This window comes from Pollicipes pollicipes, unplaced genomic scaffold (assembly GCF_011947565.3).
Source record: "Pollicipes pollicipes isolate AB1234 unplaced genomic scaffold, Ppol_2.1 Scaffold_4881;HRSCAF=5763_pilon_pilon_pilon, whole genome shotgun sequence".
NCBI lineage: Eukaryota > Metazoa > Arthropoda > Thecostraca > Pollicipedomorpha > Pollicipedidae > Pollicipes > Pollicipes pollicipes.
Window position 1 is genome coordinate 46,297,597 of NW_023596576.1, and position 16,875 is coordinate 46,314,471.

The following is a 16,875-nucleotide window of genomic DNA, read 5'->3' on the forward strand; positions in this document are numbered from 1 at the left end:
CGCTCGAACGCGCAGGCAGCACACGCCGGCCATTCACGCCGGTCGCGTCCATTGCCGCACACCTTTTGCCCTCCTTTGTTGTGCATGCGCGTCGCCGCGAGCCCCGACGAGCCGGCAGTGGCCACTGGCCGTCCCCCTTCCTAAAAGCTGTAGTACATTATTGAGGCCGGGCCGGGCCGGGCTGGGGTCGCGGCGGGATCGATGGGCGGCATACCTGGCCGACACCGCTGTGGTGGGCCGCACCGGCTAGCGGCGTCAGTCACATACACAAACGGGTGCAGTGCGATGCGGTCGAAGGCGAGCCCGGTGCTCAGGTGACCAGCGGCCAGCGTGGCCTGTGACTGGTGCCGCTAGCGGGGAAGCGGCCTGCCACGTACCCGTCCGTGGAACCTGCCGGTGAGCGGCGCCCGGCTGGGCACTGGTACAGGTACGGGTACGTAGCTCGCCAAGGAGTTCGGTATGTGGGTGTAAGCATGGCTCCAGGAGTGTAACTAGAATTGCCGCATCGGATCACGTTTTGGCCAAGGTTGAAACGCGTCGTGGTCACTGGTATGCCATTCTCTGAAGCCAAGGATCTCGCAACGTGATGGAAATTGAGGTGATAGAAGGTTTTGAAAGTTTTCTAGCGATAACCTAGCCGTTATAACTTATGTATGCGCGCTCATGATAACGGAATGTGGTTTATGGCCTTAATAGTGTCTTGGAGGTCATAAACCAACATCAGGTGTTGAAAGCCACACTGAGAACAGCATCACCTGTTCCCTAACATGGCAATATTGTTTTGGTCCTCCAACTATTCGAGAAAGTTTCACATGAGCCGTAAAGCAACTCATGGGCATAATCGACTATGAAAAAGTATGGCCCGTCCCGCCGAATCCAAGATCATGCGAAATCTACCGCCCTGAGGAGCCTTAGCATAGACCCCAATTCAAATGTATTTGAATCGTTTGAGCAATGCATTGCTACAATGACTTGATCAGGACTGCGTGCATTGCAGCTCTAATTCGCGCTGCGGTTCAGCACTGTCTGCCCAGCCACCTGGCGGCGGCTCCAATGACTTGATTAGGATCGCGAGCTATGCAGGCACCTAACCCCTGCTGGGGCTCAGCACTGCCTGGCGAGCCACCTTACGGCGGTTTTCTGGTGGTCAGGTCAGGGTTTGTGTTCAGGCCGTGCATTTGAGAGCGGCGTCGGCTCTGACTGCCAGCCAGAACGGAGGCGTAACCTGTCGGCAGCGACCGTCGACAGCCCGTCCGACTGACAGAGCTCACAGTGGACATCGAGTCAGACAGCCCGACTGACAGAGGTCGCAGTGGACATCGAGTCAGACAGCCCGGCTGACAGAGGTCACAGTGGACATCGGGTCAGACAGCCCGTCTGACAGAGGTCACAGTGGACATCGGGTCTGACAGAGCTCACAGTGGACATCGGGTCAGACAGCCCGACTGACAGAGCTCACAGTGGACGTCGGGTCAGACAGCCCGTCTGACAGAGGTCACAGTGGACGTCGGGTCAGACAGCCCGTCTGACAGAGGTCACAGTGGACAGCGGGGCAGCCAGCCCGACTGACAGAGGTCACAGTGGACATCGGGCCTGTTTACGACTACTCAGCTGCGGTCGCAGGTAGATTTACCACCGACGGGTCTGTTGCATTACGATCAGCTTTGCCATGCCGTCTGGCAAAATCGATCGCCGGAGAAAATTGAATGTTGATTGCATGGTCCTTTGGAAGGCGAGTGGGCGGCCTTGGTGCTTCTTGGTGACAAGGTTGTGGTGAACAGCGTTCCGGTTGAATGCGAATGCCAGAGCGGGAATAGCTCAGCTGTTGTTTTTTTTTCAGCTAGAAACTTGCCGCCGACTAAAAGTTTTCTGGGTTTGCTGCTTCTACGAGGATGTTCCTTGTGAGACTTTGGATTGTCATTTACGGACTTAAAGGAACGATTCGCAGATGTAATGGATCGGCATTGGTTTGGGCGCAGATATGAACGCAAGTGCAGATTGCTAGCGTGTTGCCGGCCAAGCGTTCACTGTTAAAGGCACACATATTGCCTTGCCAAATATGCCAGTGATTACCCTCCCAACAAACTTTTTTCTGTCCGGGATGCAGCTTCATGAAGAAACCAGTTTGTTGGCGTATTTGGGGATAGGTTGTGTTCTTTCTCACAGTTCAGACCCTCCATCTCACCGCAAAATACGCCGCTGTCATTTGTATTCAAGCACTTTGCGCGGAATTAACTATCATTGTATTTCAGCCCAATGCAGATGTAAGTGTACAGTGAAGCAAACATGAACATTATGGCTTAGATATCAGCAGAGGCACTACGGATTTTGAGTCGGGCCAGCACATTGCAGGAGACTCCCCAGACAAAACAGGACCTACTCACAAGAGCCTGCTGGGTTGTGTCGCCTTCAGGGCGGGTAAGGCCGGGGCATGCTTCCATTGTCAAATTGTCTTATGTATCATATCTATGTGAATGAACGTCGACAATTTAAGAATCCAAAATAAGGGATGTCTGGTGAGCCCTCAAAGACACCCTATTCTAGAAAGGGCCTTCTGTTCCGGACAAGGCAAGCATGCAAACATCGCCTCATTATCCAGAACAGGACTCATTCGACCCTCCAGGGGGGCTCAAAACCAAACAAAGGATTTTATTACCCTAAAAACCCTAAACCCTAAACCTAAAGCGTCCTAAAACAGGACATCTTGATCCAGAACCGCGACCATCGCATACACGAAAGGGCTTGCCGTTCTAGACAAATGGCCATGAATATAGAGGAGGCTTCTTAACCCAGGACACGGGCCTGCTAGTTTGTAACGGGGTCTCTTGGGCCAGAAAAGGGGCTAAGCAGAAAGTATGACCTCCTGTCTAGGGTATAGGCTGCTCAGTTCATGAAGATGGCCTCATGATCCAGATAACGGGCCACTTAATACAGAAAGGGATTTTTTAGTCCCATTTATTGCTCTCTATCTCAGTTGTGGAGGCCTTCTTGCTCTGAAATTTGTTAGCGTATTGACACAAAGCCTTTAGCAGTAGCAGAACAGGCCTCCCAAAAACTTGAGGTGAAAATAATCTTGCCTCCCAGCCTTCCCGCAGTGGGGGAGGCCATCTGCCCTATCTGCTCACCCTACTGTCTTGACACCGTGGTCTATTAAAATTTGTACGCAATCTTCGGCCAATTGAAACTCGGGGGGGGGGGGGGGGGGGTCGGCCACTTTATCAATGCAATTCTAGCAGGCGCCTGATCAATTTTCTATTCATATCGGTCCAATCAAGGCGTCGATCGATAATGTTAGGATATATTCAATCAAAGGGGGAATTATGCTTGTACAGCATAACAAGGACCGCAATATATACCGCATGTTCCACATGGACCGCATGTTCATATATATATATATATATATATATATATATATATGAACATGCATCATATATATACATATATATATATATATATATATATATATATATATATATATATATATATGAACATGCATCAAGAAATAAGGCAACGGGTTGTCACAAACTTGGCGCTTTTTGGCAATAATTAGCACGCTTCCTGCCTACACCGAGATGCCATCGCTATGATTGTCCACTCCTGCCTTGTCAATGGACATTGAAAGATGTACAACAGGCTGCAAAAACATAAAGTATAATGCTTTGTGTTTTATCTTGACTTTTATCAGTGGTTTAAATAAGTTTTGTATATTTAGAATTCCAAGAAATATTTTTCATTACCAGGTCGCACAGTTTGCTTGCCCTCACGTGCATTTCGCCCGTAACGTGAAGAGTAGGGTGGGTGGGCTCATTAAGGGTGGAGATAAAAACGTATGTAGTAAAGAAGCAACTGTGTAGTGGGCTGCGGCCCCCCGTCTCCAATAAGGCGCCTGTAGCCGGTGACTTTCCCTAAATAGACGCACGGGTCCTGATTTGTCAGCGTCACGAACCCGTAGTAGTGCGCTACTGTGTCTGCGCGGGGGCATTCTTTTCACAGGTATTGCGCACACTTAGCATAAGCCCGAGTGGCCAGTTCGATACCCTTCGCTCGGGTGGGGGTCAATTTGACCCCACCCCTCGAAGGTCTCGGAAACTAAGAGAGCTGGAGACACCAAATGCATAGAATGTGTTGGCCTGTACGTGAAGCCATTTAGGTCAAAGTTTGAGGTTGCTAGGTCATGATCTTTGAGACAAATAGGGTCAAACAACGTCAAATCCCAGGTTGGTCTTTGAAGGACCTCTAGAACCTAGATAACTGTTCTAAGCAAAAAATATTATCCTTACTTAAGGTCAATGAGACTGTCTGACCTTTTTGCAGGCTATGGTGACCAAAATCATACAAGACTGCAATTAGTTTTGCATGTTCATGAGCGATTAAGATTACGCTAGGCAGTATATTCCTAAAGCAAAATGTGACATGGGTCATTTTAGGTCAGTAACCTATTGTGACCATCAAGAAGTCCATGGAAGGAGTATAATGCGATTCCTTTTATCAATAAATTTAAAATGGGTACCAGAAGATGCCCCATATAGCAAGCATTAGAGAAATAAATAGGTTGGTTGTGACCTTGGTATGACCTTCATACCTGACCTTAGGTCGGTGCCATTTGCTCACACAATTGTTGCGTAGCCTAAGGAAGTATATCAGAGATGTATGGCTCCGTCTAACACTCTGCTGTTGGATCAGACTGAACGATTCGCTAGAAATTGCCGTCGCTGAAACCATGGCCTGACTTCGACCTGCCATAGGTCAGCGACCCTACGAGATACATATAGTTGTTTATTTCAAAAGATCTACCATTCAATTGTCTACAACCAGACAAAATTCGGCGCGGCTACGCCACGCCGTTCGGAAACCATGCTGGAAAAACCTTTGGGGGTCAATTTGACCTCCGCCCGAGCGCGTGTTAAACTCGCCATTTTTAGGATGTCGGCGGGGTGCGTCAATGCGTAGCCATTCTTTGCACTTTCGTAGAAAATTGTGTGCTACAATCGCGGCGTTTTGCTTTGCCTTTTGAAGTGTTGCGCCTTTTAGCAAATAACAACTATAATAAGTGGTGAGTACAGAGCTATAGCTCTTTACATAAGGCATCTAATATTTTCTCATCAATCCAACTTTCAGCCTGAGAGGTTTTCTCCGCCTTTGCTTGAGGCCTTCTCAGTTTCTGCAGCACTTATGACTTAAAGTTCAGAAGTGCAACACTCCCTTTGTCCGTGTCTAGGTCATCCGTCTTCCCAGACTCGGAGCTCTCCGCCGTGGGCGCCCCAGGACGTCGTTTACATGGTCATGGGCCGTCCATCTTCCAATGTTCTTGGAAGACCCCGAGCTTGGCTGGGTAGTGTCCCTCTAGGCTCTAGGTAGCATAGGCTTGGAACACTTTTAAGTTGGCTTTGGGCGTCCTTCTATAGTCGTTTCCGGCTGGTGGTTCGTGGGCTCTCCTCTGTCTCGACTTGTGGCACCCTCCATAAGTTTGTAAGTGTTCCTCCCTCATCGCCCCATCGCTGGGATGGGGCCTCCGTCCAGGGATAGACCCAAAGGGAGACCTTCGACACTTTCCATGGTGAATGCATTTTTAAGCAAGATTGGGCGACGCCCCTCTATGCCGATGTGAGACACCTTCTAAGAGTAAAACATCTGGCTGTCTACGCTCAGTTTCATCCGTCCACTGTTGTACCGCCACCCCCAGCCCCCTCGCCGTTTAGGCTCTTGTAGCCAATAAAGAGCGCCTTAATCGGACGAAGGGGCGTCAGCATTTTCAGGTGTTGATACCTAAGAGCATCTTTGGTGAGCTACTGCTGCAGGTTGCCGTGTGCTGGGAGGTCAGACCCATCTGCTCTGTCGCCAGTCAGTGGACGACAGCCGAGGTCAGGGACCGACTGCACGGCACCTCGTGCCCCGCCAACCCAACCAGACCGACTTCACAGCAAAGCCGGCAGTGAGAGCTGCACCTCGCGCGCACCCCCAGCGTGAGTGATGCAGCCTGAGTTGCCCTCGCTGCCACCCACTGGTGGGCACTGAACGCACAGCGTGCAGTCGTGACTGGAGTGTCACACCTCTCATTGCGATGGTACAAGAGTCCCTGGCTGACGCAGAATCGTGAACTCCCCGATTTTTTTTGCCAATGGAAAGCTCCTCTTTGTGTACAGTGTGTTACCAGTTTGCGGTGTACTTTCGAGGAATTTGTGCTGTAGTGTGGATGCTCCACCATGATTGCCTATTTTCAGTATCGATAAATTTCCCTTCTCTTAGGCTCGAGTGCGTCCTTTTACACCTAGAGACCATCAGTTAGATGGTAAGTGTCCTTCCGCTCCCCCGGTAAGAAGAACCTCACAGTCGGGTGGCCCTGCGTCCTTTCACTCCCCCTGGTAGTGGGTGGTGCAGAGTCTTACAACCAGTCGCCCAGTGTCCTTTCGCTCCCCCTGGTAATGGGTGGTGCAGAGTCTCACAGCCAGTCGTCCTGTGTCCTTCCGCTCCCCCTGGTAATGGGTGGTGCAGAGCCCCACAGTCGGGTGGCCTGTGTCCTTCCGCTCCCCCTGGTAATGGGTGGTGCAGAGTCTCACAACCAGTCGCCCTGTGTCCTTTCGCTCCCCCTGGTAATGGGTGGTGCAGAGTCTCACAACCAGTCGCCCTGTGTCCTTCCGCTCCCCCTGGTAATGGGTGGTGCAGAGTCTCACAACCAGTCGCCCTGTGTCCTTCCGCTCCCCCTGGTAATGGGTGGTGCAGAGTCTCACAACCAGTCGCCCTGTGTCCCTTCGCTCCCCCTGGTAATGGGTGGTGCAGAGTCTCACAACCAGTCGCCCTGTGTCCTTCCGCTCCCCCTGGTAATGGGTGGTGCAGAGTCTCACAATCAGTCGCCCTGTGTCTTTCCGCTCACCCCCGCTCCCCTCCCGTGAACGGGTGCCGCAAGGCCTCAAGGGTAGGAGGCCCATGTTCCGCCCCCACCGACATTCAGTGTTGTAGAGCCTCACAACCAGGTGCCTGCGGTCGTCGGCAGGTTTCTCTGGACGGCCGACGGTCGATGTTTGTGGTGAACCGGGAGAAGTCCTTCAGGATGCTGGGCGACCTGCCGCCACTCACCAACGGCCTGCACGTTCATGAAGAGATCGTCGTTAGCACCGACCGCAGCAAGCTTGGCGAGGCCAATGTAAGAGCTGCATTTTGACTACGGTGCAACTGGAAAGGCACAGTGAGACACCGTCGCACAAGGCTCAAAATGTTGGGCCCGTTATTTATCTGCTAGAAATGTTGCACCACGCTATTAAAGTCACTTTTGTGTGCCGGTGGTTGCTAATTATGCAGGCAATTTGGCAGCAATCTACTTCTTGCACGATATTACTATGGCTTGTTTCACGTGCCTAAATATCACAACACGGGGACAAGGACGCAGTACTTTGTCAGCCTACACTTTCAGTCAGCTGTAGCAGTTTTCTTAACCGTGCTTTTTCCTTGTGGATCCCCAGTTAACTGCGACCATGCTTAATGTAAAACACAGCGCAGTGACGTCGAGCAAGTTGACAGTGTTTACAAATGCATCATGAGCGCCTGACATCGTTCATAGCTATGAGTGAGGACATTCATGAGGACAGTGAGGACATAGTGAGGACATTCCTTCGCTGGCCATAATGGTGACCTTTATCTCTCAGCCGTCTGCTGGCATGTAGCTGTCACATAACATGTCTGTCATTGCAGTGTCCGATCTTAATTTGCCTTATTGTATCATACTACATGACCCCTTGCCCTATCGCATCCCACTACGCCGCAAGATATTTGTAGGTGGTGATCCGAGTTCAAACTTTGTTCGATGTATCAAGTACAGAATTTGAAGAGGAACTTTTGCTACCTTTATGAACTTGTTTGATATATTGTCAGTTACCACAGCCGTTATCGGACGTAGTTTGACAGGTCCTTAACAGCGCCGTGTGGTTTGCTGCCACACATCGTGTTTGCTTGCTCATCATGCTCGTGTAGATGATACCTTATTTAATCATATCAGAATATTGTACAGTTTGTCTTACGCCACACAGTGCGGTGTTCCGGACAGCTGCAAAACACTCTGCACACTACACACTACACACACTACACACTACACACAACGGAGGCCTAGCAATACACCTTTTAGAATGTTACCCTCGTTTCACTTATGAAGGTTTACTTGCACTAGTGTCCGGTAGCACTATTCCGACGCATTGGCGCGCCGTCCATTCGAAGCCACTTTCGGCTCTCCTCTGGTGTTTCATTTCTTTTATTGCAGAGAACGTGCCGCCTCGGCCCACGTAGAGGAGAAAGACGCTCATCCAGCGATAGCTCTCCCTGTGTCGACATATCTTTTGGGGCATCGTAAAGGAGAAACTTAACAAACAGATGACATAAGGGGCAAGAAGCTTCGGCTAGAGATCATTTATTTTTTGAGAGATCATCAGATCATCGGAGTGATCATCAAAGGATTTGTTTTCATACATCATCGATGTGGGGTTTGAAATAAACGAAAAACTTATCCCCTCTCCCCTTGTACCAGAGCCCACCACCGGGGGGGCGGGGGGGGGGGGCAGATAGTGGTGCGAAGGAATGAGCGACAAAACAGAGAGAAATGTAATTTTGCTCCCCACTATTGAGTTGATAGCGCCAATCTAGCAAGGCCTAGGATGTCGTAGTCAACAAGGTTCGGGCCCAGAGAGGGGGGAAGAGAGAGAGAGAGAGAGAGAGAGAGAGAGAGAGAGAGAGGAGAGAGAGAGAGAGGAGAGAGAGAGAGAGAGAGAGAGAGGAAGAGAGAGAGAGAGAGAGAGAGAGAGGATAGGAGAGAGAGAGAGTAGAGAGAGAGAGGAGATAGAGGAGACAGCTAGAATACCGAAAATTTTACGCTTCTGATCTAATTTCTTCAGTAGTTATGACAATCAAACCAATGCGTAAAAGCGTCGTTGGCTCGCTGATGAACTCTCGTCAAAATGGATGGTGTCGCAAGCATTGACAGCATAATTTTGGGGACGGGTCCATCACTGGCATGAGACCAGGAGGCGCCCTGGACATCAAACCGACGCTCCCACGCATTTCACGTCACTCTGTGTTGCGTGTCACGCTACTCTTTGTCACGCGACGCACTCTCACCGCTCCACGTTCGTGACGCGGCTGGCAGACGCTTTAGCCGGCAGACAACGTCACGGCTCCCATGCGAGCAATAGCCGCTCGTGGTCCGCCAGCCGGCATTGATCGCATTTTTTGCCCCCAATTCGCCTAAAGCCATGTCCGAGGGAACGTTAGCTGGCAATCACCGGGGAAGGATTACCTGGGCCGATCTATGCCATTCGGGCGTCAGAAGCACAAACGCGGAGGCAACTCGCCGGCCGCGGGTGGGCGCGGGGCCGAGCACAGACTGCGCGGCCAGGCATGCGACATTCCACGTCACCAAGCACCAGGCCGGAATGCGCTGTTCGGAGTATACATGGCTGGGGACGGCGGAATCGATAGTAAACCGTGCTTTGTCTCACTCGGTGTCATTGCGAGAATAGCACAGGTTCGATCTGGACGTCCTGGAAGTCCGGCGCCAGCCCATTGATTAGTAAACGCGATCCATGAGGAGCAATAAATGAACTGCTTGTTACCCTACTCACGAGGTGTTGCCATTGGCATAGATGATATTTTTGCCTTCTAGTTTAATCAACAAATTTGCTATTGACGGCAGGGCGACGTTGTTAGCGGATGGCCGTCTGGGAATGAGCCAATAATGTCTGAGAAGGATCGATAATGTCTGGGAAGGGACCCGCTGTCCTGTCCCCAGTCCATCCTGTCGTGATGACACGCTGTTCTGTCCGGCCCCTAGCCGAGCCTGTCGTGATGACCCGTTGTCCTGTCTGGCCCCCAGCCGACCCTGTCGTGATGACCTGTTGTTCTGTCCGGCCCCCAGTCGACCCTGTCGTGATGACCCGCTGTTCTGTCCGGCCCCCAGCCGAGCCTGTCGTGATGACCCGCTGTTCTGCCGTCCCCCAGACGACCCTGTCGTGATGACCCACCGTCCTGTCCGGCCCCCACCCGAGACTGTCGTGATGACCTGTTGTCCTGTCCGGCCCCAGTTGACCCTGCCGTGATATTCCGCTGTTCTGTCCGGCCCCCAGTCGACCCTGTCGTGATGAGCCGCTGTTCTGTCCGGCCCCCAGTCGACCCTGTCGTGATGACCCGCTGTTCTGTCCGGCCCCAGCCGAGACTGTCGCGATGACCCGCTGTTCTGCCGGCCCCCAGTCGACCCTGTCGTGATGACCCGCTGTTCTGTCCGGCCCCAGCCGAGACTGTCGTGATGACCCGCTGTTCTGTCCGGCCCCAGCCGAGACTGTCGTGATGACCCGCTGTTCTGCCGGCCCCCAGTCGACCGTGTCGTGATGACCCGCTGTCCTGTCGGGCCCCCAGCCGACCCTGTCGTGATGACCTGTTGTCCTGTGCGGCACCCCAGTTGACCCTGCCGTGATATTCCGCTGTTCTGTCCGGCCCGCAGTCGACCCTGCCGGTGGGTCGCGTGCTGCCGCCGCTGCGCGGGGCGCCACGCATATCGCCGTCGCTCAGTCAGGAGGAGGGGGAGCCGCGCCTGCACAGTGGCCTGCTCCAGCTGCGGGACGCTGCTGACCTGCAGTCGGTCAACTCGTCCTCCGACCTCCGCCCGCAGACCGGCCAGGTCAGACGGGCCGCCGCTGCTTATGGTGTCATCCACTTAAGCGATGAAATTAAAGCAATTTTGTGTGCTGCAGTCAGATAATAGGACATTAATGCATGTAACCGTGACCTTGAGTTGCAATATGGTGATGTATGTGCCGTGGATTAATGTGAGAAAGCGGTAGCTCTTTTGATCCTCGGTAAAAACGGACAGCAGTGCTAGTTTATTTGGTGTTCTGTGTCCGACGTGATTTCGGAAGATGCGTAGCTTTGACTATTGGCCCCACTACCGTGAAAGCGTGCTCATTTTCCCGTTCATTTCAGAGAACAAATGAAAGACCGTTAACTGGCGCTGGTACCACCGTCACCGAAGATGGAAAAGGCGAGTTTTAAGCTTTCTGGTTAGTCTTGGTTTTCCGGTTGTCTATGTTATTGTTGGCACCAGTCAACGACTGCAAAGGAAACGGCTAGTGTTAAGCCGTAATATCGGCTGAATGGACACGTGCAAGTTACAGAGGAGCATGTACGACATTCTGGGGTCCTGCGCTCCTCTGTCTCTCCCACACTCCTCTCTCCTCTCCTCTGAACGTCTTAAGTAACGTAAATGGCTGCTGTGTTTCAGGCTGCAGCCCATTATCCAAGCTGTTCAGCAGATTCAGGAAGTCTCAAACTCCCACCGCTCACGAGGCTGTGAGTCTGGACAGCCCCAAGGAGCCCAAGGAGGAGCCGGATGATGAGAGCCGGCCAGAGGGCGCCACATTTCGCGGTGAGCACCGCCCCCAAAACTGCAGCTGTGCAGCGGCTGTTGCCGGGTCACACTTTCAGGTGACGTTTACCAGGTGACTACCAGGTGATTTGTGCCGCGTAGAGGTCAGGTAGGGTATGATCGCCCAGGCACAATCCACTCTCTATCGGTGGAATCTGTATTGTGCTATACCAGCGCGCTCCTGATGCCAATGGCTCGGCTACCAGTTTTCAGCATGCGGCTTCAAATTGCGCCAAATGTTCTGGAGCTTATGTCTTCAGGTTCACCGGTTTCCTCGAATTGCTCCGAAAGTTATTCAACAGAAGCTCGTTACGACGACAAAACGACAAGCAATAGTACTCTGTGATGTGTCATAAAACAGCTACGTGACATTTTTAAGCACCTACACCCAACCGACCCTACATTCAAATTTTTCTCAAAGTCTCTCGCAAACCCAGCCGTTTATCATTTCATGGGGTTCTCATTTTTTCCCGACCCGTGAGGGCCCCTAATACTGGTGATTCCGTCTGTGCCAAGTGACTGCATTAAGTGATCGCACCAGATGAACCCACCAGATGACCGCACCAGGTGACCACACCAGGTAACCGCACCAGATGACCGTACCACGTGACCGTGCCACGTGACTGTACCAAGTGACTGCACCCACGTGACCGCACCACGTGACCGCACCAGGGGCCGCGCCTGATGACCGCACAGGCGAACGCGCCAAATGACCTCACCTAGTGACCTTATCAGCCGACGGCGGCGCGCCCGGCCTGGAGACCTGACTGCCGTTGCTCCCCTTCAGCAGGTCTGCCCAGCGGCTCGCCAGAGCGGCTGGTGGCCTCTCCGGCGCCGGCTGAGCAGGGTCCACGCAGCCTGTCACCGGTACCCGAGCCGGAACCGCCGCAGCAGGTACGCCACGGCGCCCCGGTGGCGGGCTAAGGCGTGGGCTATTACCGAGAGAGTGCCGAAGCGCCCGCTGTCTTTGGAGCTGTTTGTGTTCAGCAGGCAGTTGGTCAACAAGTGCCTGCTTTAGTAGTTTGAAGTCATCTATGGGGTTGAAGGGGATGCTTAACAGCTGAAGATATTTAAGAAATCATCAAATATGATGAGATAATCTCAGTCATCACTATTCGCATCCTTTTAAGTGGAAAAGACTGCTCTATATAACACGACTGTTCTGTTAAGTAAATATGCTGTATGCACATCATTGTTTGATCACGTCGTCGTACCTGCACAACATTGACTGAGAGTCAGTTGATCGCCGTTATGTCTCGAAATCATGCTCACGAACACCCGATATTAACGATTCGACAATTTTTTGTTTTATCTGACCGCCGCATGGCTAATGGAAGGGAAGGATTTTAATGACGTTATTATGACGTCGAGGATGCCTGAGTGACCTTGAAACAGTCTCCACGAAATAGTCTGCACATCTTCGCAGGCGTGCAGCTCAGAAACTGGAGGGGCTTGGGTCGTAAGAAGGGCAAAGCTGTGAAACTACACTGCATGATCTTCGAGTTAAATATTTAAAGTTAAAAATTTAATACGAATGTAGAATACCCGCTTTATGGTAAAATGTCACGCAACTTATTTTCGCACCTCAAGGGCTCCATCACCGGAATCGCTCAATCGCCTTCAGCTACAATCACGTATTATGAAATGGCGCGTTACATTTTGGCACAATAAACTTCCCGAAAAAACGGATGTGCGGCGCCTCAAACGTAGCAGACACGGGCTCATACGCCTGTCCCGGTTACACGAACCTTTACATCACAATAAACACCGGCATAAGGTGTCGATTTCTCCGCGAGGCAGGCGGCAGCACTTGTGCTCTTCATGTGACGGCAGCGGTCCCTGCTTGCTAAAAGGTGTTTTGTAACCATTGTGAACGAGATCATGCATCTGGAACATACATATGTATGTGCGATCTACCATGACACTTCTCGGCATGCCTGTGGCACACTTCGACATGCCGTGCTTCGCTGCTAACTTGGAAGACAAGTTCTGCAAGGTTGTACATTAACGATGAGTGTCTAAAACCTTACGATTCTTGAAACGTTAGGTACAGCTGTTGCGTGCATCACTGTCCTGGGAAACCATCGCGCTTACACCGTTGTCTTTGCAGTCCAAAACGTGCATAATACTGTGAGCTTCGGGAAGAACTGTCCAAGTGCCGACGACTTCTGCGGTCCAGCTTTCACCGAGCAAGTGCCTAAGAGAGCTTCTGAGCCGCGTCGACTCCGGCGTGTTCAGGAAAACCCAAGGCAGAAAATTCCGAAGTGAGCGAGAGTACGGGCAGACGCCAGTAGCCGACTAGAATCGGCTCCAGCCGGTGTGTATTCTCGCACTGGTGTCACCCGCAGAACGCGTGAATGCGTCGTCATCGGTGTCAAGTGTTGACACGGGGTCAGTGGGGATATGCAAGAGTCTGACATGTACCGTCACGCGTGACGCACCGTACTTTGTGATAACAAGTGGCACAGATCGGGCGTGACGGCAGTGTTTGTTGCCAGTGCGGCCCAGCCCCGAGCCTTGGCTAAACCTGACCGCAAACTGCGGCGCGGAATAATCCCACTTCTGGGGTTGCCGAGCTGCCCACAAGCGTTCGGACTGATAATTCTGGAATCATCGGGTCCGTTGCATTGGGGGATAGGAAAACCCACACCATAGTCCACGTGTCAGACTTAGACGGCCAGCCCTCATGTTGGCATGCCTATCATGGCATGTAGGGGCAATGGTGTCATGTGATTGTACTTCATGACCGAGCCTTGGTGGTTTGCTAGATTGATGGTTTGATTATGCCTAGAACGACATGGACCGCGTGACCACCGACCATGGACAGCTGCTAACCTGTAGATGAGAGACGTGGACCTGCTGGCATTGATAGCTGCTCCTGACGTCTGTCGGGCTAGCTGCAATGTCCTGGTCCCTTGATCAAGGACCCTGCATGATTTATCTTTCGTCGTCGTGGTTCATTGCGTTTTATGCGTTGTGTTGTGAATGGTGGCGCATTCTCGCGGTAGCACCACATGCATGACCTCTGTTGATGGAAACAAGAAGCGTTCTTCACTGGACGCATGGGAGTGCTCAGGACACATCAGTGCGCTCGTCGATGCAGGAATGATTTCACTCCTCTTATTCAGCGACGGTTCTTCATCGTGGTGTGAAACGCACACTGAGGAATACACACTCACTTGTGATGGAATTAGAGGTAAAGTAGGTGGCAACGGGGAGGCCAATCAATAACGCTAGTTGGGCCAATGCCAACTGCGAAATTGAAAAAGAAACGACCATAGAAGAATGTTCTTGATAGGCTGTCGTTTTCTGCCGTTTGGACGGCGATAAGTTGGCTGGGCCTTTTTATCTTCAGTTGCAAATGTATTCGGGTTTCTGAGTGCTTCGAATTCGCCGCTTGGAGTTCCGAGCGCCCGCAGATGCAGAGGTCATCGCTGGTGCCTCGAACTCATATTTTTAGTGATCTTGTCGATACGAAAAGACAACGTTTCCAATCTGCAGTTAATGGTCGATCCCGAGATCAATAAATCATTTACTTCCGTTTTGATAGCTGTCATCGGAGGCCTTCATGGGTTAGTTTTCCTTTACTCAATCCACCTGTTCCCCATGGGAATGTGCCCATACCCAGCAGCTAACCATTCCAAATCAATTGTCCCCACCCGTTACACACCCGATTACATGTTATCAACACTTCGGCGCTGAGGCGTGGCCAGGAAAATGATCTCGTTGCTATACATTAAATATTGCCACTGCTTATGAGACAAGCGGTTGAACTTCTCCTGCCGGGCGCGAGCGCGGGGGGGACAAGACTATTTCACTTAACAATCGTCGTGTGGCCACTGCAGTGTTTGTTACACAAGTACGCCTCCATATTGCTGTTTATAACGTAAAATGATTGCCAGCATGCAGTGCTCATAACCAGGTGAAGCCAACGCGGAAAAATGCGTGATGCTTGGTGACAAATAGCCGCGGCACAGGTGGCAGTAGCAAAACATTTATTTTAAAAAGGAGTTAAAAAGGGGATGACAAGATCTAGACGCAAATCAAATCATTTCGATAAAAAATGTTACGTTTTTGAGACCCTTTGGCTAACATTTTGTATTCTCAGTGCAAACATAACGGGACCTAGGCTATAGAAAAGAATTAAAAACTTCGCCTTGTTATGAACGTGGTACGACCACGCAAAGCATCCGTAACAGGGATGTTTTCTGCCTGGAAGAATTCATGCAATTTTCCTCCAAGAACATTGAAAGAGCATCGCCTTGCTATTGCAAGTAGCGTGCAGAGTTGCTGCACGCTCTGTAATTCACGTGCTTGAAATCCACCAGGGTCGGGTAATTGCGGTCGTCAAAGGCGTGGAAGTCGCTGAGAAGCGGCTTTGACTGCCACTTGCGCTTCACAGCCACTGATTTCCCCATTTCTGGAGATATCTTTTAGAATGAGCTGTAATTGGACAATCGTTAGAGAGAATGCCCCACCTTTGGAGCATATTTCAAAAACATACTTTGGTAAGAGCTTCAGGACCAGTTATGACTAATAACAGCACTGGGTAGTACCACTTCTGCGCCACAAAGATGTAATGAGGAGATTAGTTCTTATTATTTTCCCGTTCAAATTGCGCAGTCAACATTTTGTGATAGCATTACCTTTATTTCCTCCTTGGCAACCCCAGAGTGTAGCCGTAGTCCGTGACAACTGCAAATGTCGCGACTGCCACATCGTCGTTATGACGACAACCGAATCTGCTAAGGGCCACCGTCACCTGTTCTGGACTAGAGGTGACACTTTTGAGTTGCTTTAACCCGCTCATTGCGGGCCTTCGGGCTTAAAAGACAGGCGACTATTCGCAGACCCTCCACATTCAATGTCTGCTAGTCCTGCTGTCGCCCATGAACGGTATCTTAAATCACACCGCGTGATGGCGGCGTGCCGCAGTAGAACTCTAACCGTGGTCACCACCATCATGATAACGACCACCACTGTCAGGCATTCATTATGAACGATTATAGACATAGATGGCTTAATGCTTGCTTCGAGTCAAAAGGCGACATGTTACGCGATGCCAGAGATGATGCAGCCATGGTGAAAATACGCTAAGAACCTAAGAAGAGCGCACAAGGGCAAACACTTCCCTCAACGTCTCATCTGTCAAGTATCGAAATGAACACGGCACTACTCTGGGGGGTCACAACGGTTGGCGGCAGGCGGCTACAGTCCAAGGATGGGCCCCACGACATAGAAATGCCCTTCGCGACATGGGCAGCCAGAGAGACGACAGCTACAACGAGCCGTCGGCCACCGTCCACCGGACGCCCCGGTCCAGCAAAAAAAGGCATCCTTTCGTTTTAACAACTCCAACTCCATATTTCCTCGCCGTCCGTGAAGATGCTGGGAGTTATCTTCGATCCTGCACTGTCCTGCAAGTAGCACATCCAAAAAGAAGAGCTCCAATTCCAACCAGTTTTGTGTATATTAGT

The 16,875-nt window shown here is 51.4% G+C and overlaps 1 protein-coding gene across 4 annotated transcripts; it reads left to right on the plus strand.

Moving 5' to 3' along the window:
- The first annotated feature begins 244 nt into the window (after positions 1-244).
- Positions 245-13,946, plus strand: LOC119101026 (uncharacterized). 4 transcript variants are annotated; one of them, XM_037224269.1, is made up of 8 exons: positions 245-433; positions 5,843-5,963; positions 6,992-7,141; positions 10,478-10,654; positions 10,957-11,014; positions 11,255-11,398; positions 12,186-12,292; positions 13,509-13,946. In XM_037224269.1, the coding sequence occupies exons 3-8, from the start codon at positions 7,016-7,018 to the stop codon at positions 13,530-13,532; spliced, it is 636 nt and encodes a 211-aa protein (XP_037080164.1). In that variant the 5' UTR covers positions 245-433; positions 5,843-5,963; positions 6,992-7,015; the 3' UTR covers positions 13,533-13,946. The 4 variants fall into 4 exon arrangements, with proteins under 4 accessions (XP_037080164.1, XP_037080163.1, XP_037080167.1 ...); XM_037224268.1 differs by having other exon boundaries at positions 245-427; XM_037224272.1 differs by having other exon boundaries at positions 245-427; positions 12,189-12,292.
- The last annotated feature ends 2,929 nt before the right edge of the window (positions 13,947-16,875 follow it).

Coding starts and splice junctions, on each gene's coding strand:
- LOC119101026 (XM_037224269.1), top strand. CDS start 7,016: ATGTTTGTGGTGAACCGGGAGAAGTCCTTCAGGATGCTGGGCGACCTG. Junction 11,015..11,254: donor CGTCACCGAAGATGGAAAAG/GCGAGTTTTAAG, acceptor GCTGTGTTTCAG/GCTGCAGCCCATTATCCAAG. Junction 12,293..13,508: donor AGCCGGAACCGCCGCAGCAG/GTACGCCACGGC, acceptor TTGTCTTTGCAG/TCCAAAACGTGCATAATACT.